The 21,244-nt window shown below is 40.8% G+C and overlaps 1 protein-coding gene across 1 annotated transcript; it reads left to right on the top strand.

Annotated features, from left to right (window-relative positions):
- Positions 1-9,816: 9,816 nt before the first annotated feature.
- SPAM1 (sperm adhesion molecule 1) lies at positions 9,817-16,449 on the top strand. The gene is made up of 3 exons (XM_009500878.2): positions 9,817-11,136; positions 12,602-12,691; positions 14,527-16,449. The coding sequence occupies exons 1-3, from the start codon at positions 10,168-10,170 to the stop codon at positions 15,184-15,186; spliced, it is 1,719 nt and encodes a 572-aa protein (XP_009499173.2). The 5' UTR covers positions 9,817-10,167; the 3' UTR covers positions 15,187-16,449.
- Positions 16,450-21,244: the final 4,795 nt, after the last annotated feature.

Here is a 21,244-nt window from a genome sequence, read left to right as displayed (position 1 = left end):
TTTCTCCTGATTTGTCCTCTCTTCTCTGGGGGCTGAGGTGCCTGAGGGCCAGCGTTAGCAGTAAAGACCGAGGCAAAGAAGGCATTCAGTAACTCCGCCTTCTCTGCATCCTGCGTCACCAGGGCCCCTTCCCTGTTCAGCAGTGGGCCCACTGTATCCCCAGTCTTCCTTTTACTGCTGATGTGTTTGAAGAAGCCCTTCTGTTATCTTTGACATGCCTTGCCAGATTTAATTCCAAGTGGGCCTTGGCCTTCCTCATCGCATCTCTGCATACCCTGACAACATTCCTATATTCCTCCCAAGTGGCCAGTCCTTTTTTCTACATACTGTGTACCTCGTTCTTCCATTTGAGTTTCTCTAGAAGCTTTGGTCATCCATGCAGGTCTCCTGGCTCCTCTGCCCGACTTCTTCCTCCTGGGGATGCACCGATCTTGAGTTCGGAGGAAGTGGTCCTTGAGTACTGTCCAGCTTTCTTGGGGTCCCCCTGCCTTCCAGAGCCCTAGCCCATGGGATTCCTCCTAGCAGGTCTTTGAAGAGGCCAAAGTTGGGCCTCTTGAAGTCCACAATTGATATCGCTAATGCATTTTTCTCAATCCCTCTGGCAGCAGAGTGCAGGCCACAGTTTGCTTTCACTTGGAGGGGCGTCCAGTACACCTGGAATCAACTGCCCCAGGGGTGGAAACACAGCCCTACCATTTGTCATGGACTGATTCAGACTGCACTGGAACAGGGAGAAGCTCCAGAACACCTACAATACGTTGATGATATCATTGTGTGGGGCAACACAGCAGAAGATGTTTTTGAGAAAGGAAAGAAAATAGTCTAAATCCTTCTGAAGGCTGGTTTTGCTGTAAAACAAAGTAAAGTCAAGGGACCTGCACAGGAGATCCAGTTTTTAGGAATAAAATGGCAAGATGGACGTCATCAGATTCCAATGGATGTGATCAACAAAATAACAGCCATTTTTCCACCAACTAGCAAAAAGTAAACACAAGCTTTTTTAGGTGTCGCGGGTTTCTGGAGAATGTAGATTCCAAATTACAGTATGATCGTAAGCCCTCTCTATCAAGTGACCCAGAAGAAGAATGATTTCAAATGGGGCCCTGAGCAAGGACAAGCCTTTGAAGAGATTAAACAGGAGATAGTCCATGCAGTAGTCAAGGACTTCTCCACTTCCCATGGTCTGCCGGCTGCACAAGAAACTGGGAGGGGACACAGCCAAGAGAGCTGATCCAAACTGGCCAAAGGGATATTCCATACCATATCACATCATGCTCAGTATAGTAACTGGGGGGAATTGGTGGGGGTGGGGGTGGTTGAGGGGCAGCAATTGTGGCTCAGGGACTGGCGGCATCAGTTTGTGGGTGGTAAGTGGTTGTAGCACTTGGGTTTTTTTTTCTCTGGGTTTTGCCTCTCTTTCTTTCTCTTGTTGTTTTCCTCTTCATTACATTGTTATTATTATTTATTTTTAGTATTTTATTTTAGTTATTAAACTGTTCTTATCTCAACCCACAAGTTTTCTTACTTTTGCTCTTCCGATTTTCTCCCCCATCCCACAGGGGTGGGGGGAGCGAGTGAGTGACTGCGTGGTGCTCAGTTGCTGACTGGGGCTAAACCACAACACAGCACTGGGGTGTAGTCTGACAAGCATTTCTTGAATCAGACATGCTGGCTAAACTAGCCAGTCTTGCTTGTTCATGTACTTAGTCATAAGAAAACCCTTCCTCTCTTTTCTTTTGGCTGAGGTATTTTTAACCTGAGCAATTCATTATGTGGCCTCATAAACAGTTGCCTGAGCCCAACTGAGAAGATGATACTGAAGTGAGGGTGGAGTTTTTGAAACCACTGTCAAAATAAGCGCTTACCAAATTCTGACTTTACAGACAAGTGCAGCTTAATGCATTCATAGAAACAATGAGGCTAAATCCTACTATGCAAGGACCATCCTTCACACTTAATGTTTGATCTCATTAGACTTGCCATCAGCTGTGCAGCACAGATGGATCATAGTTCCAGAGGTGGACCTTCTTTCTGAGGAGCTTTCTATTCCTCAAAAGTATTAATGTTATCCTCACAACACCTGTGTGTGTTTGTGTTAATTGAATATCATTGCCTTCTTTTTTAGAAATGCCAAAATGACCGAAGTGGGGAATGCCATGTAACTACCAAGTTATTCTTCCCTTTCTTCTGTGGCTGTTTCATGGCTCTGACACCTGTTTGTAATGAACAAAGAGCTTCTATCCCAGGACATGCACCTCTAAAAAGAGCAGAGGGTTTAAAACCTTAAGTTGAAGTTCCAGCAGTGATACTGTTCCCTTCATCTAGAAGGACCTCCTCAGAACAGAATGTAGGAGAATGGGGCCATTTTTCACAATAGCACCATCTGGGGCACCCAAGGACAGGGCAGGAGGGATGTCAGATGCATTAAGTATTTTCCACTGATCTGTGAAAAATACAAATGTTGACCTCGGACAGCTCTTTGCTAGCAGTGCAGGCTGCTTTGATCCTATTCAGTGAAACTAAGTGTATGGACTGCATCAGTATTGCTGGTACCTTTTTTTCTTTTTTAAAAAAAAAGCTTTGGATTCTGCTTCAGGTTCCAAGTCTAGGTATGTTAACACTTAATTAAACATATCCTTAGTCTGTTCCTCTGCTCCTTAGGAGTCTATTCTGTTTCTCTGTAGGACTTAATCAGTGCTGATCTCTTCACAGAAGCTGGAGTTGAGTCTTTAGACATCTTTCACAACTTTATATTTTCATAGCTTTTAGATAAAAGAAGATACAAAGCAGCTTGACCTAAGAACTTATAAAGCTACACGGTCTAGTGCTACATTTTGTGTATAACGTTGTGAGTTATTTTTACACTTACATAGCTAGTGCTTATATGAAAATGAAAGAATAGTGACTAAATCCTCAATATTGCAGTTCCATCTGCATATTTGACCACATATTGTATACCACAGCTTTACAGGGATTTAAAGACTTAAATTTAAAGAGCTAGATTTTTCCGCCCCATCAAAAAAAAAAACAAAAACAGTTTCACATGCAGACTTCTGTATCCATATTTCCCTCAGCACAGGGAAAAGACCAATCAATTTTCACATTAGTATTTTCTGTTACGATTTTATGTCATTAATTAATAGGTAGCAACACAAACATTGCGATGCAAGAAACAGTTTATAAAAACTTGAAAACTATGTCATCTATAATCTAAAATGGTAAGTACACTCATGATCTCAGGCTTAGAAGTATTGCTCAACCAGATACCACAGATCAGTAAGGCTTGTCTCCTCCCTTGGAAGTCACAAAGGGCGCCCCTGCTTTCGCAGTGTTCAAACTAAAACAGAAGTGTGAGATTTTATAGACTTTTGCTTGAAATTTGAGAAGTGTGGTTAAGACTATTAACATAAGAATGTCAGATACTGGTTGTGCTTATTGGCTTAAGTATAATGTTAGTGGATCTGACTTGAGTAAACGATATCTAATTATTTCAAGGCTAAACGTGGACTCTCATGTCTAACTTTCATAAAAAACCCAAAGCTGAATTCTTCTAACATTTAGTTACACTTATTGAATATAAGCCAAATGGCATAATGAACTATTTTTGATGGGACACATCATCTGCATAATATTTGTGTGAAGTTCAATAATATGTATACTACTCCCTTTTATTTTCTAACTGTCTTTGGCCAAGTGGGGCATTTTTTTCAGGGACACGTGGCATGGCCCAGATCTATGACTACCAGCTACCAAAATATGGGAGCACCTTGCATTTTCAATTCTGTGTGTTTCTGCAGTCCAGTTTATGCTGGAAAAATGATGAAATAATTAAACCAAGAAAATTAATATAATTTCCTTTAATATGTAACTTTTACAATGTAAAACAGAAGCTATTTCCCTAGATTCTAAGGGCATTTAGATCCATCAGTGCATACTGCTTGTCAGGTAGCCCCAGAGCAATTAGTGTCAATATATTGTAAAGATATTGACTTTTTGACAAAGACAAGGGCAACTTTATGAGTCAGCTTACTTACACCAACATTCAAGGAGACTGAAGACAGTAACATTTATCAGAGCTGTCATCGTTAGGCTGGGCCAAAGGCAATTCTTTTAACCAGAAGCTATCAAGTATAATAATCTATTAATTTATACTCAGCAGAGTATATTACAGCAAGATTTAGAGGAGAACCATTTCCCCACAATCAGTTAAACCAAACTTTTCAAGATTAGCCAATAATAAATGAGTTCTAGATAAAGCAGTAAATATAGTATTCAAAACAAAGCTTTCCTCTTTTCTTCTACATCAAATCAGCCTATTAGTGAAATCCACTTATAAAAAAAGCTTACAAATCAAAAATTGTGTACTGTAGTTTTCTGACTTTGATGGAGGCAAGAAATCTTTCATAACCAGAGCCAGAGACATAGTAAAAGCTGAACTAGTCCTACAGCTCCTTCCTGAAGTGATCACATTTTGTTGTGAAAAAAACAATTACATAAAGGATCGCTGTCCTGGCAAATAGCAGTGTATCTCAGCTCTTTATGTGTGATAATTTTATTTCATTTCAGTAAGCTGGAAAATATTTCCCCCCAGAATTTCTGTATGGGATTCTCTTAGTTTGTCTTGGACGTCTGTCTGTCTGTACTATCTCAGGAAATCTCACTTTGGAAAATGTAGGAGCCAGCAAAGGGAGATGTTCTGTTGGACCTCATTGTTACAAACAGGGACGGTGAAGGTTGGGGACAGTCTTGGCTGCATTGACTATGATACGGTGGAGTTCAGGATCCTGATTAGAGGGAACAAGGCAAATGGCAGGATCACAACCACTGACTTCAGGAGAGCACGCGTTGGTCTCTTCAGGGATCAGCTTGGAAGAATCCGATGGGAGACAGCCCTGGAGAGGAGTCCAGGAGCTGGCTGATTTTCAAGAATCCCCTTTTCCAAGCCCCAAAACAGTCCATCTCCACATACAGGAAATCAAGTAAAGGCAGGAGGAGCTCCTGACAAAACTTATTACATAGAAAGGAAGCACATGAGGTGGAAGCAGGGACACGTGAACTGGGAGGAAAACAGAAACACTGCCTGACCATGTAAGGATGGGGTTAAGAAAGCCAAAGCCCATCTGGAGTCGAATGTGGCAAGTGATGTGAAGGGCAATATTTACAGCTTCTACAGGTCTATCAGCAGCAGAAGACCAGGGGAAATGTGGGCCCAGTGCTGAATGGGGCAGGAGATCTAGTGGCAAAGGACATTGAAGCGGCAGTGGTACTCAATGGCTTTTCCACCTCAGTCTTTACTGGAAAGACTGGCCTTTTGGGATCCCAGGCTCCTTAGACCCATGGGAAAAATTGGAGGAAGGAAGACTTACATTCAGTGGGGAAGGATCAGGTTAGGGAACATTTAAACAAACTGGACATATACAAGTCTATGGGGGCATGATGGTACGTGCCCATGAGGAGCTGTATGTGCTGAAGAAGCTGATTGATGTCATTGTAAGGCCACTCTAGATAATCTTTGAAAGGTCATGGTGATTGGGGGAGGGTTCTGAGGACTGAGAAAAAGCAAATGTCACTCCAATCTTAAAAAAGGCAAAAAAAATGAGGATCCAAGGAACTATAGTCTGGTCAGCCCAGCCTCACCTCAAACCCTGGGAGGCTGACAGAGCAAATAATTCTGTAAAACATTTCCAAACTCTAAGGACAAGAATGCAACTGGAAGTAGTCAGCATGGATTAACAAAGAGGAAATCATGGCTGCCCAACCTGACAGCTTTCTACAAAGAGATGACTGCCTTGGTGGACAAGGGGAGAGCAGTGGATATTGTTGATCTTGATTTTAGCAAGGCTTTTAACACTGTCTCCCATAACATTCTTATTGATTATGTACAAGCTAGATAAATGGACAGTGAAACTGAAAACTGGCTGAACCGCCAGGCTCAAAGGGTTGTGATCAGTGCCAGGAAGTCCAGCTGGAGACCCATCAAAGTCCAGCTGGAAGCCTGCTTCTAGTGATGTATGCTAAGTGTTTGTACTGGGTCTAATACTATTTAACATCTTGATTAATTATCTGAACAATGGGACAGAGTGCTCCCTTGGTAAGTTGGCAAACAATGCAAACTTGGGAAAAGTAGCTGATATGCCAGACGATCATTTTGCCATTTAGAGGGATCTCTACAGGCTGGAGAAACAGGCTGACAGGAACCTCATGAAGTTCAACAAAAGCAAATGCAAAGTCCTGCACCTGGAGAGGAATAACCTCATGCACTGGTACAGGCTGGTGGGCCAACTGGCTGGAAGGCAGTTGCAGAAAAAGTCTAGGAGATCGGGGTGGACACCAAGCTGACTAGAGTCAGCAATGTGTCACTGCAGCAACAAAAACCAATGGCCTCCTGGGTGGCATTAACAAGAACATCCAACACCAACGGGTCAAGGAGTGTGTTTATTCTCCTCTATTTAGCACTGTGATGCCACGCCTGCAGTGCAGTGTCCACCCCTGGGCTCCCCAGTACAAGAAAGAAATGGACATACTGCAGCAAGTCCAGGAAATTGCTACAAAGATGAATAAGGGATTATAACATTTGTCATATGAGGAGAGGCTGGGAGAGCTGAGATTGTTTTGCTCAGAGGAGAGATGGCTTTTTCCTGCTGTCATTTCTGGGCAGCTGAGGGAAGTACGTGAACTCCTTTTTGCTACAAGTCTCATCAAGCAGATGCCATGCAAATTGCTCTTGGAGCAATTTAAATGAACAGATCATACCTTCTTTCCTTGTGACTGGATCTATGATCTAAGTCTAGCTTATGAAACTGCTTTTTGGCAGGGTTTCTTTAGTTATCACATCAGCATCTGTGGAATGGTGAAATATCTGTATGGTTATTTAGACTTCAGTCCAACTGCTGCTTCTTTAACAAGAACTTGTCTGCCTCTTGTGATTGATAAGCCTTTTGTAAGATAAAAGTGAAATGGACCATCGAAGGCCAGGTGAGGGAATCCAAAACAGAACGGTGAGAACTCCTGTCTACTTCTGCTTGTTCATAGTCCCAAAAGAACCAAAGAGCTTGATCATGAAAGAGGATCCAACTTTTTTTTTAAATTAATATGAAAGCAATAAGCAGTCATCATACACACCTCTTGATCCCAGGGTATCTGCAGTTTCACTTTTCCTTTACAGGTCTTGGCCTTTCTGACTGGTAGTTTAACCTTCAAACCATTGGTTTCCATTTCTTCCAAAATGTTGATGAAAATCTGTCCATTGAAGAAAGAGTGAAAATCTTTACTGTGAAGGGCAGGGTCAGGGGAAGCTAAACCAAACAAAAAGGTGCAGAACTACATTTGACCAGGGCTCAGCTATTTGTGAAAGGCCATGGAGAACTCTTTGCAGATACGCACATAACACTGTGGACACTCAAGTGTGGTGCAAAAGCAATTTCTATTAATATGCTGAGGGAATGAGGATGACGGCCAAAATCCTAGCTGAAGGTTTGTGCTGGTCTGTGGAATAGAGGTGCTGATGGCATTCCTGGTAGAGAATGTAGAATGTACTTTAAGTTCCTTAACTTGTAGTCAAGGGACCTGGGCCCAAGGGGCTCGGTGGCAGTGCAACTGAGGAGACAGGCACTGTCATGGTTGGTGGGAGGAAGCTGTTGCAGTTCTAGCTCTGCTGTATGTTGCACCTCACCACCTATGCTACATTTTACTTCCCTTCCTCACCTGTCTTTCATATACCTGCAGGTAAGTTCTGAAGGGGTGTCTAATACTGCACAGTTGTACTTTCTGCTCCTTCTGCTTGCACTTCCTACTCCAGGACGATAAGGTTCTGTTTTGAAAAAAAAATTCCTCCTCTGCTGCCAAACCCTCTTCCAAGAATCCTTGCTATTGGTGCTTGTTTGCTAGTCTTTCAGCTGTGCGTGCTTGTGTCTTTGAGTAGCCAGTTTCATTCACATGTGCTGGTACCTCTAAGCCAAGAAAAACTGAATTGGCTGTTGTTCCCTCCTCGGCTGGGTTGGTGACCCAGCACACGGTATGGCTACCAGCTCTGTGCTTCTCCACTGACACAGTGACCAAAAGCTGGCAACATGCCCAGGAAGAAAAAGAATAAAAAAGGGAAAAAAAGGAAAACATCCTTACTGCCTGCTGGCATCCGAAGTGATGGAGGAGGAAGAAGTAAAGTGGGGTCTGCTAAATAGAATTGCTAATCTGAGAAGCTAAAGTGTCTGGGTTCTGGCATTTGTTGAAGGGCCCTGTAATGCAAACCCCCTCCTCTGGGAAACTTGACCCCTAGAGATCTCCTCCTTCTGTACAACTTTTCCGTTTGTCCTTGATTTCCTTCTAGTCCTCAGAAGAGGTAAGCTACTCTCAAATGAAGAATTTCAGAATCATCTCTAGGCAGTGTTATGTCCGTGACCAGAGGCAGGATCTAGACCATTTGTTGACATAAGTTCTTTCATTATTTTGGTCCCTCAAAGGTCTAGATTTCACCTGGAGTTTTCAGTAGATTCAGATGTGATCAAACTCAGTGAACACACAGGAAATCTCATTGTACTACTACTACTATCCCTGCTGTGAACCTGGCTTGAGGCTGGATTTAGGAAGGTTCAAGTCTCTGTTAACCTCTCATTATACTGCCAAGGTTTTCTGGGTATGCAACAATTTGATGGATGCAGGTGTTCTGCCATTTTATTGAAACAGATCAAAGAAAAATCATGCAGCCAGAGGGATGATGAAAAAAATGCAAATGGATAATAACTGCAACCTGTTGTCTGTATCCACTGTTGGGTGAAGAGAGGTTATGATTCTGTGCCCACAATGCTTACAGATTTTACACTAAGTAGTCACAGAAAAGATAAACAGCCAGAGATAATTCAAGGTGTAGGGACCAGAGATTTGTGGCTTCTGCTCCTAGCTGAAATCAGTAAATGCAAACCAAAATCTTGTTTGCTTTTTTTAATCTGTCCTCAGAGATTTTAAATTTCCAGCCACCCTGTGGCCCACTTCATGGTGACTCCTATATTTTCCTGCACACTCTTACATACTCCTCAGGTACTCTATGGACTCATCATGAGGTCTCTACCTCTGCTGAGGAAAGTGACAGATCCAGGTTTGAACCATTTCAAAATCAGGAGGGAAGTGGATTCAGGTGAGTTACTGCACAAAGGAATGTTTCAGCTACTGGGCTGCTATGCAAAAGTTGTTGACTGCACCATGACTACCACCCTACCACTATGTTCTCGAATAAAAGTGTGACTGCTCACTGTGGGTGTGTGGACAACCTCAGCTTTCCTAATGAATTACGCTCCTGGGCACACTTGGACTTGGGGTGACTTAATCTGTAGATCTCAAAAGGCCTCAAGTAACATACAGATGGCCATATAGTCAGATGATACACAGCTTTTGAACTGTTTAAAGGAGCTCTGGACAGAAGAAAGAGTACCTATATTTCAGATACCTCACTGAGTTAAATGAGTGTACATTGATTGTTTTCCTGCATGTGTAAAACAGTCCAGGTTCCAGGTCTGTGTTATCTTGTATTTTCTCTTAAGTGCTCTGTAAAATTAGTGAAAGACCTAGAACTTTATTTTGAGATAGGTGAGAAATATTACATATATATACACAAGATTACTGTTGATTAAGAAAAGACATTGTGAGACTCCTCACGTTTACAGACATCAGTCACTGGCGCAATCAGGACTACTACTGAGCATACTCATTCTGATCCATGACTCACTGGATACCATTGCACAGTCAGTTTTATATCTACTTTTTATATACATACAATTTTATATAAAGAGAGTTTATTTTCTCTATGATTGTACATTGTGCTTTTCCTTCAAAGGGGAGTTTTATTCAGACTACAATGTATTCAAAATCACAAATCCTGTTTTCTTGCCTGGCTAGAAATGAAATATTTATCATCTCTTACTTTATCTACATTTGTTTCTTTTTCTCCATTAGGTCTCAGAAGTTTTTGAAAGGCTTCCTGCAGTCTGAAACGACAGAGAGCCTCATGTAAAGGACACCACTCTCTTTCACCTAGGGAATATTGCTTAATAGGTTTTAATCTGAAGAAATATATTGTATGGAAAAGCTTTTGACAGACTACCAACCTTCTGAACACCCACAGAGCATTTAATTTTTGTCTGATCAGAAGCACCTAATGTCACTGCACATGCTACAATGGAAACTCTAACACAAATACAAAATTTTGGTATCTGTATTACCTGTATGTATCCTATAGCATCTGGTATGGTATTTGCCACCCTTCTAGTCTCTTGCTGCTCATCTCTGAACGTAAGAGCTCGTCCACTTCTTTCTAATTCACCTTTCCTTTCCATTTGGAATGCTCCTACAGAACTTTGTACTGAAAGGACTGGAGTGCAGCTGGACATGAAAATTTTTTCTTTCATTGGAAGCACACTGAAGACATCCATTGGGCAAAACATCACTCTCTTCTATCCAGACAGGCTTGGTTACTATCCTTACAAAAATGAAGTCACAGGAGAGGCATTCAATGGAGGGCTCCCACAACTCTCGCTGCTGGAGATACATTTAAAAAAAGCCAAAGAGGACATCCAGTTCTATATTCCTTCAGATGAACAGTTTGGATTGGCTGTCATTGACTGGGAAAACTGGCGACCCGTGTGGATAAGAAACTGGGGATCAAAAGACATTTATAGACAGGAATCCATTGAACTGGTTCAGCAGAGAGACCTCAGTCTATCAGAAGCCGAAGCCAGGACTATAGCTAAAATGGAATTTGAAGCTGCAGCAAAATCAATTATGTTGGAATCTTTAAAGCTGGGCATAGAAATGAAGCCAAATCGTCTGTGGGGATATTACCTTTATCCAGACTGTTATAACTATGATTACAAACAAAACCCACATAATTATACAGGAACCTGTTTAGATATTGAAATAGAAAGAAATAATGAGCTTAACTGGTTGTGGGAGGAAAGCACAGCACTTTATCCATCTGTCTATCTAGAGACAGCCTTAAGATCCTCCAGAAATGCCCAACTCTTTGTTCGCAACAGAGTTCAAGAAGCCATTAGAATTTCGTATGTCTCTAATTCTACTCATCCCCTTCCAGTTTTTGTATATACACGTCCAGTATTCACAGATGTCTATGAGGAATATCTCTCCCAGGTGAGTGGAGCTAGACCTGAAATATTTCAGATTTAAGTGGAAATAAATTACCAGGTGACACGTACTTAGCAAATATGCTAACTCATATCAGAAGAGAGATGCATAGATTTTGTATAAAAAATTAATCTGCCAAAGAAATTTGATCAAACAGAACCCTAAGAAGTCTACTTTCAAACCTTCCTCATGATATTTATCAAACAGTGTTTTATTCTCTGAGTAGTTCCTACATGTAGCAAAATATTACATAGCTAGAAAACATATTAGTATATTAAGTCAGAGGAAAGAAATTTGAGTAACTTATTCCAAAGAGAAAAAGTAAAACTGGGCTAGACTAATGTCTGCTTTTTAGGTTATAAGAAAAAACATTAAAAGGGATTCTTTCTTTTCCTTAAAAAAGGGTTTAAAAACTTGTGAGAAATTTCTGTCTAGTTGTACGCAAGTAGCTTTCCAAATGGTATTTCAGCATCTCACGGGCTAGTCAAGGTTAGGGTCTGATTAAGATCTGATCATCTTATTGCAGTTCTGGCCACACTCTTCCCTTCACGTTTATATATACACCCACGCTGTCAGAGATACCACCAATCTGGGGAATCTCTTCCTCATCATCCAGGCCATGAGGAAGGGGAAGTTAGAGGTTGTGGTCCTGGTGACTGCACTGTGTCTGGTGTCCTCTCACACCCTGGACAGGGCACCACCAGGCATTGCCCTGCAGCTCTCAGGGAGCAAGGGGTGCTGCCAGGGTCCTTGCTGGGCTCCTAGTTAATAATTTAAATCCTGTAATCCTTACATTCTTCCTTTTCATGTGTTGTGCCCTACAGTAAGTTGTTCTTCCCTTATTCTTTTTCTACCCATAGTCCTCTCCCATCTCAGATGGGCTTTAAGATTTTGTTAGGGCTGGGCTAATAGCTGACCCTAAAAGGAGAACTGAACAGAAACAAATTTCCCAAATCAATCTCTGTAAAAGACCAGAGCCATTCTCTGGAGAAAAGAGATTCCTGTTGGTGAAAGCTCTTTCTCTTGCTACTTTTCTGCTTTAGCACTTTCTGGTAACTGAAATTAATTTTTTTTTAAAAAAAAGCTATGCTTTCCAGCCTGTTTCAGGCAGCATTACTGAAACCAGTCACTACCAACTCTGAGCAGCCAGGAGGCAACGCAGCAAAATAAATGCTTGGAGGAGTGTATGTCATATGCCTAACCACTGGCTCAGTTTTACAGCCTTGTTTTTCTAACCAGATGACATTTATAAATTGGATATAGTTGGCAACATTTTCTGGCATCACCTGTACAACCCAATCCTAGAATAAAATGGTGTAATTGGGAACAGAATGTTTGCGTTGTGTGTAATTGCTTGCTGTTTTCAAAGTAGTTATTCTGGATATGTAATTTACTATATATGTATTACACCTTATGCCCTTATGTTATAGCTTACTGACATTAGTATGATTCTTTGCACATTTCCTCTCAGGATGACTTGGTAAACACCATTGGAGAATCTGCTGCACTGGGTGTTTCTGGAATTGTGATCTGGGGTGATATGAATTTAACACAAAATAAGGTATGCCAGATTAATTATTATATGACATTTTAAAAAAGCAATAAAGTGAAAAGGATATAAAGCATCATGATTACTTACATCATATCTTCTACTTTTAAAATTATAATTCCATATTGACAGCAGTCTTCTCTAGTTAAGAAACATGTACATTTGAGGCTTATGAATATTGTCATTGACTACACAGAATAACAGTTCAATCTTTTAAAATACGAGTGTTGGCTCTGAGTAACGGGACAAGCTACCACGATAACTGTGGGCAAGTTAGCACCTGTTTAGTTAATTTAAGGAAAGAATTCCTATATCTTCATTACATTCCAGTCATGAGGTACAGAAAAAATTACTTGTGCTTGCCCAGAACAGTTTTTAAAAGACCCTTCTGCTTTTTAAAGTGGTGCACTTAGCAATAACATGTAAAGTGCTAGGAGGCGTCAGTCTGTGAAATTTCAGCTGTAGCCTGTTCTTTGTGTTCTAAGTAGTACTTTGATTAATTTCATTGTAAGAAAGATATGAGTCAGAAGAGGAAAAAAAAATCCAATTTGTTTTAGGAAGGTCAAATACATAGTTTGGGAAACAGTGTTATAAGGATGTTCGAATAAATCTTTTGAAGTAGCTCCTTCATACTCTGGCAAGTTAGATACAATAAACTGCTATGCGGGAAGACTCTTCTGAAGCCTTCTAAGAGCAAAGAACTAAAACTCTTCAGCACCGTTGGGCCTCCTGTCACAGAAAGCATGGCCAAATAAACCTGCACAGCTCTGGAAGGGTCAAATTCCCAGAAGCATCCCACTTTGACTCTTTTTTGTATGTGCCTGCCTTTAAGAAAGCGTATCAGTCGCACCTGAAGCGTTTTTGCCCATTGCCCCAAATACCAGAACATACAGGAGCAACAAGTTTTCTTGCTTGAATTTTGAGATTTGTGTGAGCAAACAGAATTTTCCACAGCCCAGTCACACTATATATTTGTGAACTAATCAGAGTTCACTAATCACAGTTAGTAGCCTTTCAGCAATGAAATATTACTGTGAGCCTCACTTCTGCAAGAATTGCATCAACCAAAATTTACAGGCAGGGTTTTTATATATACCTAAAAGAAAAACAAAAAACCTACATATACCTCAGATTCACTGAAGTGATGTCCATGGGTGTAAATATTAGTTGTATCCATGTGTGGTTATTAGGCACATGCCCTAAGGAGACATAGTATCAGAAGAAGGAGCTTGCAAAGCCTCTGGTTATTAATCTGTGCCAAGCACACACAGAATGTATGCCAACTTCATGATCAATTAGAATGATCAATTCTCTTGGCATACCTTCCATTTGTCCATCCTCCCAAAATGCCTTCCATTCAAAAATGCTGTGAAAGCTCCCTACTCCTGCAGCCTAGCTATTCAGGTCATGGGAAAATTGAGAAGTCTTACAGAAATGATTGATAGAAAAATTGTTTGTTCAGGCTGGAGAAGCGAGATTTTTTTCAAGATCCATTCAAACCATTCAATACATAAAAAGGAACTTTGATCCTTCATGTATCGTCTTTAAATGCATCTGATTCAAAATGCTACATGAAACATACAGATAAAATGGAAGTTTAAAAGTTGTTTGCTTTCTGACATAAATGCTTTTCATAACATCTCCCGCAACCACCCAACATAAATTGGCTGTGATCCTTGAACTATATAGCAACTTCTCAGATAAACTTGCTTCCAACAACCAGTTATAACCATTATCAAAACCTCAGGAGAAACATTCATAGCTATCCACTACAGTACCATTATTAGAATGACAGTATTTTAATAGTGTCCATACTAAATACTGCAGATATGATGGTCTTTTCACAGAACACCTGTAGGACTCTGGACAACTACCTTAGGAGGACTTTGACCCCATACCTCATCAATGTCACGATGGCAGCCAGAATCTGTAGCCAAGTGTTATGCCAAGACTCTGGTGCTTGTGCACGGAAAAAATGGAATTCCAATGACTATCTTCACTTGAACCCTGAGAATATTGTCATTCAAATGACAAAGGATGGAAAATACACTCTGCAAGGGCAACCAGCATCTCAGGATCTGCAAACATTCATAGAAAAATTTGATTGCCACTGTTATGCAGGGCACAGTTGTGAACCTAGAGTCGATATAAATGACATCCATTACCTCCATGCTTGCATTTCAGAAGATATTTGTATTCACATATCCTCAAATTCATTTTCTAATATAGAAGCCTCTGAAGAAAAGGTCCTGTCTAACAGAACTCCATTTTCATTCACCTCTCAGAGTAACGTGACATTATCTACACATCCTGAAATAGAAGATTTTCAATCTACCTTTGGAAATAATATACTCAGTATAACAATGGCAGAATATAGCACTGTCACAGCTGCCACTGGATATGATTTAGAAGCAAATGAGACTCGTATTTTCAGCAGTTCTTCATCCTATAAGATAAGGATGTTTACTCTGTTTTGTTTAATTCTAATTTTGAGAACCTTAATATAAATGACCCCAAAAGTGTGAATATTCTTTTCCCTGGTTGTGTTTGAAATTCTAGGTTTTATTTACACAAAGAAATCATTCCTGAAAGGCATAAACCAGCTGCAACTCTGTGGTCTTATCTGTATGAGGAAACCTTTTCTATTCCATATGTGACACTTCAGCTTGAATGTATTTCTTCAGTTTAGTTCTATAAACTGTTTGTGCCAAAGGTATACTGGTGTGTATATACTGATTTTACCATATGAAAGGATAATCCAGAATAAGGAACTTTTTTTATATACAGTTTACATTTTAGAGAGTTATATTAAAAAAAAAAGTTGTTGGTAATGCTGTTTTGAATACTTCAAGTTAAGGCAGTTAAATACATCTCAACCTGTATTTCATTGAGTCTCGGTCAACAGGTTTGATGCTCTATGCAGTAATTAATTTAATTCCATGTGAAAATTATCTTTTAAAAATATTTGGCTTAACATTAGATCAGTGGAACTCTACAGCATAAAATTTATCAGATTAATGTAATGTTTCTCCACTTTTCACAATATCTACAGGGACGCTGTGGTTTTTATTTTAATTATTCATAACTCTTCAAAGGGTTCTAACTTTAATGTAAATGTTGACTTCAAATATTACAGCTTCATTATTTAAAATTTGACCTGGAGTGCTTTATCCTTCCTTCTTCTCCTCTTCTTCCCCCAAGCCTTTCCCCTTATTTCAGATGTCCCTTCCTTGGCTTTCAGTTGTTCTGTCTGGCCAACAACTCACAGAATCACAGAATCCCAGGTTGGAAGGGACCTCAGGGATCATCTAGTCCAACCTTTCTGGGAAGAGCACAGTATAGACAAGATGGCCCAACACCCTGTCCAGACAACTCTTGAAGGTGTCCAATGTGGCCGAGTCAATCACTTCCCTGGGGAGATTATTCCAATGGTTGACTGTCCCCACAGTGAAAAATTTCCCTCTGGTGTCCAATTGGAATCTCCCAAGACCAACTTGTGTCCATTCCCCCTTGTCCTCTCCATGTGACGCCTTGTAAAAAGGGAGTCTCCATCTTTGTAACTGTCCCTGAAGTACTGGTACACGGTGATGAGATCCCCTCTAAGCCTCCTTTTCTCAAGGCTGAACAAACCCAGTTCTCTCAGCCTATCCTCATATGGCAGGCTTCCCAGTCCTTTGATCATCCTGGTGGCCCTTCTCTGGACCCCTTCCAGCCTGTCCACATCCTTTTTGTATAGAGGGGACCAGAACTGTACACAGTACTCCAGGTGTGGCCTGCAAGTGCTGAGTAGAGTTGGGTAATGACTTCCTTCTCTCTGCTGGTGATGCCCGTTTTGATGCAACCCAGCATCCTGTTGGCCTCCTTGGCCGCAGCACCACACTGTTCGCTCATGTTGAGCTTCCCGTCCACCAGGACCCCCAGGTGCCTTTCCACAGAGCTGCTCTCCAGCCGGGTGGATCCCAGTCTGTGCTGCACTCCCGGATTATGTTTTCCCAGGTGCATGATCTTACACTTCTCCTTGTTGAATTTCATAAGGTTCTTGCTGGCCCACTCCTCCAGCCTATCCAGATCTCCCTGCAGAGTTGCTCTCTCTTCTGGAGTGTGTACTTCCCCACTCAACTTGGTGTCATCAGCAAACTTCATCAGGCTACGCTTGATCCCATTATCCAGATCACTTATAAAGATGTTGAATAACATTGGGCCCAATATCGATCCCTGGGGGACCCCACTTGTGACAGGTTGCCACTTTGAAAAAGAGCTATTTACCACCACCCTTTGGGTGCGGCCTGTCAGCCAATTCTCCACCCACTGCACAGACCACTTGTCTAGGTCATAACACATTAATTTCTCCAGGAGGAGGCTGGGGGGGGACTGTATCAAAGGCCTTGGAGAAGTCCACGTACACAATGTCCATCGCCCGCCCCATGTCAACCAGGCAAGTCATTTTGCCATAGAAAGCCACCAGATTTCTTAAGCATGGTCTGCCCTTAGTGAAGCCATGTTGGCTTTTCCCCACTCATCTGATCTGTCTCTGCACTCCCTACCACCACTGGTCAGCAGTCCTAGTTTCTCTGCCCAGCCAGCCCTAGCAACAGGATAGGGCTGTCCATGCCATTTGGACAAAAGCCTGTGAGTGTGGGACTTCCCCTATGCCTGAATATTTACTGAGCAGTCTCTTTGGTGGAAACCAGTTTATTCCTTAGGAATACTCAGCAGTTTAGGCTGCAAGATGCAGTGATGCTGGGAACCTGGGGCTCCCTTTCTTCACTTCAGTGCCCCTGATCCCCAGTCTCAGGACCACCTTTTCCATCCAGTATGCTGATGGAACTAAGACTGTTTGCTTAATGTTATTTCATTGCCAAAAGCAATGTTAAAGTAGCAGAGATACCTCAGAAGAAAACCACTCCCAGTTTCATATTGAGAGTCCAGTGTATAGTCAGTTTAAGCATTTAGAAGCAATTAACTGTAGCTCATTTGATAAAATATCCTTTCCAGATTATTATGTCAGATGCTTAATGGACAGCTGGACTTCTGATGGGTGAAAAGTGGCTGCTGGCATGGACAGATTAAAAAAGTCTTCCTAAAGCTAGGCATGATCTGCTTAAATAAATCACTACCTCCCACAGATACAACCTGCCTCACTAATGGATATACCAGGGATTTCAATATAGTGGCCCTTTATGAAAAGTTAATGCCTAAATTTAGCAAAAACCAGATATTATATCCACTGCCTTTGAATTTGCAGGTTGTCAGTTGTAACAGACGTGCAGAAAAATAGGTAAAGGCTTTAGATTTAACATGGAGAAATAATGTTTTATTGCTTTTGGACAACAAGTTATCAAGAGGAAGTGACAATTTTCTCATCGCAGTTATGGTGTTGAGTCCACAAGTCAAAGCTGTTTCTGCTATCAATGTTCCAAGCAGAATAATGAATAAAAGATATATATGTAGCAGACTGTCCAGCACAAAAGAAGCCAGCTGGTTTTGATCACCTCCGTAAAAACATAGTTTCTTCACTGCAGCTTTGATTTTGGTTATTTGATCTTGGATAAACAAAAGCCATGGTATGTCTTCCGCATAATTCCTGTACCTGATGTCCCTTGCTTTCACACTGGACTTGTGGTAACTATCAAAGAGTTTCTAAAAACTGGAAACGTCACTGGTAGTGTCTTAGTGTACTTTGTATTACTTATATGAAGTTTTATGTTTTCAGCTTTAACACGGTTAAAATTTTATGTTGTTGCACAGAGTTCAGTTCAAACACTGCACTGCTTTGTTAAGGCACAAATTGGCAAAGTTTCCTGAGGTTAGGCTTGTTTGTATCCAGTGTTCTGAAAGACACTGGTTCTACAGCACTTTCTGACAAGAGAGCTTGTGGGTTCACAAAATCTACAAGTCTTGCCGTAAATATTTTTGACTATCAGCCAAGCAATACCAAGCAGAGCATTTGTGATGAGGAAAGCATGAAATCACCAGCAAAGGAAGAATGAGAAGTTAAAATCACAGAAGAGTTGAGACAGAGCACCCAGGACCCCGCAGTGAACGCAGAGGAAGTGAACTGCGCAAACGAAGGAGTGAAGCAGTAGGGAATGTGGACAGACCAGTCTCTTCCCATTCAAGAGTTTTTATCTACCTGGTATTTAATACAGACAACTTTCCCCTGAGGCTCACTGTAAAGATAAAGGGACTCAGTAACTGTTAGATTAGACCTATCCATGTGATCCTATCTCTTTCTTCTTGAGAACAGCCAGGACCAGAAAAGTAGAAGGAAGGTGAAAGGAAAGCAGACTATTACAATAACCTGTCCACAGAAATGTGTCTTCCTAGGTTCCATCCATAAATATAATTTGATGTATTTATGTTACCTCTGTGTATCTGCAATTCATACTTTAAATCCTACAAACTTGTCATAGCAAGATTCAGGCCAGCTACACGCTGTGCAAAATTACAGTATTTCCCAAATATATTATTTTGCTTTGTATTATATTTGCCTTGCCTATATTCTATGCTAAAGAGTCACCATGGAGTGAGTGAGTAAGGAAGGAGAAAAGAAGGAAAAAGGGTGCCATGCCTTGCATTGCTGGTGACCAGCTCATGTTCAAAGCTAAACTTGTTTTCTCCTAAAGCAACCCCCCCCGCCCCCCATATATTCACCTTCCATTCACTGCATTTCCTGTAATCATTAGTTGTCTCTGTAGCCTTTTAGTTTCAGTTTCTTATATTCTTGTATTTTTCAAAATATTAAATACTAAAGGAACATTAATTTTGCTTTGATTGCATTCGTTATCTTGTACTTCTCCCTTCTAGGTAGAGTTCAGGCTGGGAATACTTAGGGCCTGGGAAATGCTAAAACAGGTTTGATGAAGTGGTCTAAATGAAAGCCGTTTAACAACCTCCAGTGCCCTCCTTCAATGTCTAGAAATTCTGCTAAAATTTTAATTGAAATTCTGCTTCTCTATCTGAAGAATCTTGATCTGGTTTATTTTATTGCTTATGCTGGGACACGCAAAGATATTGGCCCTTTTAAGAGAGATGGCTATTGGCACTTATAGACTCTGAACAGAACTGAAGTCATAGCCTAGTCCCTGCCTTACAGTTTCTTGCTTCTCTGTATTAAAAATAACAACATGGAGAGAGATTTTGAGACAGGTCAATAAGGCTGCTTTGTAGACAGCCTAGGACATGACTAGCATCCCAAGGAGTTGAGCAAAATTTGCCTTAATCCCTGCATCACACTGAGACACCCTGTTGTATATATATCAGCAACGAACTGTGTGGAAGATTTCAGACCTGTGCAATATGCACTAGACAACTCCCAGACACAGATTAGATTTGTACACGTACCTATCCATCACTTTTCAATACAAACAACAAGAGAGCAAAGGCAGTTACATAATTTTAAAGCATATTCAGTTATCGAGCACTGATGACCTTTTTAGGAAGACAACTAAATTCCATCCTTCAAGCATACACACCTAAAGCTTACTTGAAAGGTCTTTGCAGTGTGCCTGTGCACTGCAGATACCTTTGCACTGGCAGATACCCATTCTGCCAAAGCAATATGGCCTGCAAAATTAGGGTCTGGGATTTCAAGACAGGGTCATGAGTTTCATTCCAAAGAATAACATTGATACAAAACAATGTTTATTGCACGGCTTAAAAAAATTTACTGCTTTACTAAACAACAACTTCATCTTTCTTAACAAAATTTCTTTTTTGTTGTTCTTTCTTGGCAGTTTTTTTCCTGTCTTATTGTATAGGTGGCTGGAAACAAATTCAAAAAGCTTATTGGTCTAACGTCACCCCTTCACAATTCTAAATGTTTCTTGATGTATGGTTATGCCAGACTCTTCTGTTTGTTCTTTTGGAAAGACTCCACTGAAATTTAACCCAGCATCATGGTATTTTTCTTAATGATGATAGTCATGTAAAGATAACAGTATTTGAGATCAAACCTAAGTTTCTGCATACACCAGTGAAGGATCTGGATCTTTAGAGAACAGTTCTTTCATTGTAGGTGTCCTGAACCTTTTGCAGCTACCTTTCACTGTCAGTAGTACCCAGGACTGCAAGGTCTTCCTGCATTTGTTGTCCCTTTGTTACATACAAGAAAGTAAAGGGCAAGGAGGTAAAGGGCACCTCTTAATATTAGCATCCTTAAGGGCATAACTTTGGATTTCATTATGTTCATTAATGTGTTACCACCATCATGGTGCGTTATCATTCTCCTTGGCCAGTGGTAATTAGATGACATTTTTCAGTGTATATTTGTATACCCCTTAGTTTATAACTGATAAGGTATTTATCAATCAGTAATCAGACACAGACAGTATGAAAATTTATGTGAATCACTATTGTTTCTATTCAGCCAACATTTTCTTTCTGTGCATGTAATTCCATAGTGTGATGTTCAGCTTTATATATATGATGACATCAGACAATATGCAGTCACCCTTCTCTGCCTCTGTTTTCATCTCAGAAAATATATTTATTCAACAGAACTTCAAGATCCTGCAGAAGAAATAGACCATATGTTAGCAGTCTCCTTCTGGAGCACACTGCTCC

Source organism: Phalacrocorax carbo, chromosome 1 (assembly GCF_963921805.1).
Source record: "Phalacrocorax carbo chromosome 1, bPhaCar2.1, whole genome shotgun sequence".
Taxonomy (NCBI): Eukaryota; Metazoa; Chordata; class Aves; order Suliformes; family Phalacrocoracidae; genus Phalacrocorax; species Phalacrocorax carbo.
Note: the sequence above shows the minus strand (reverse complement) of the source record. Positions and strands in the feature narration are given on the sequence as shown.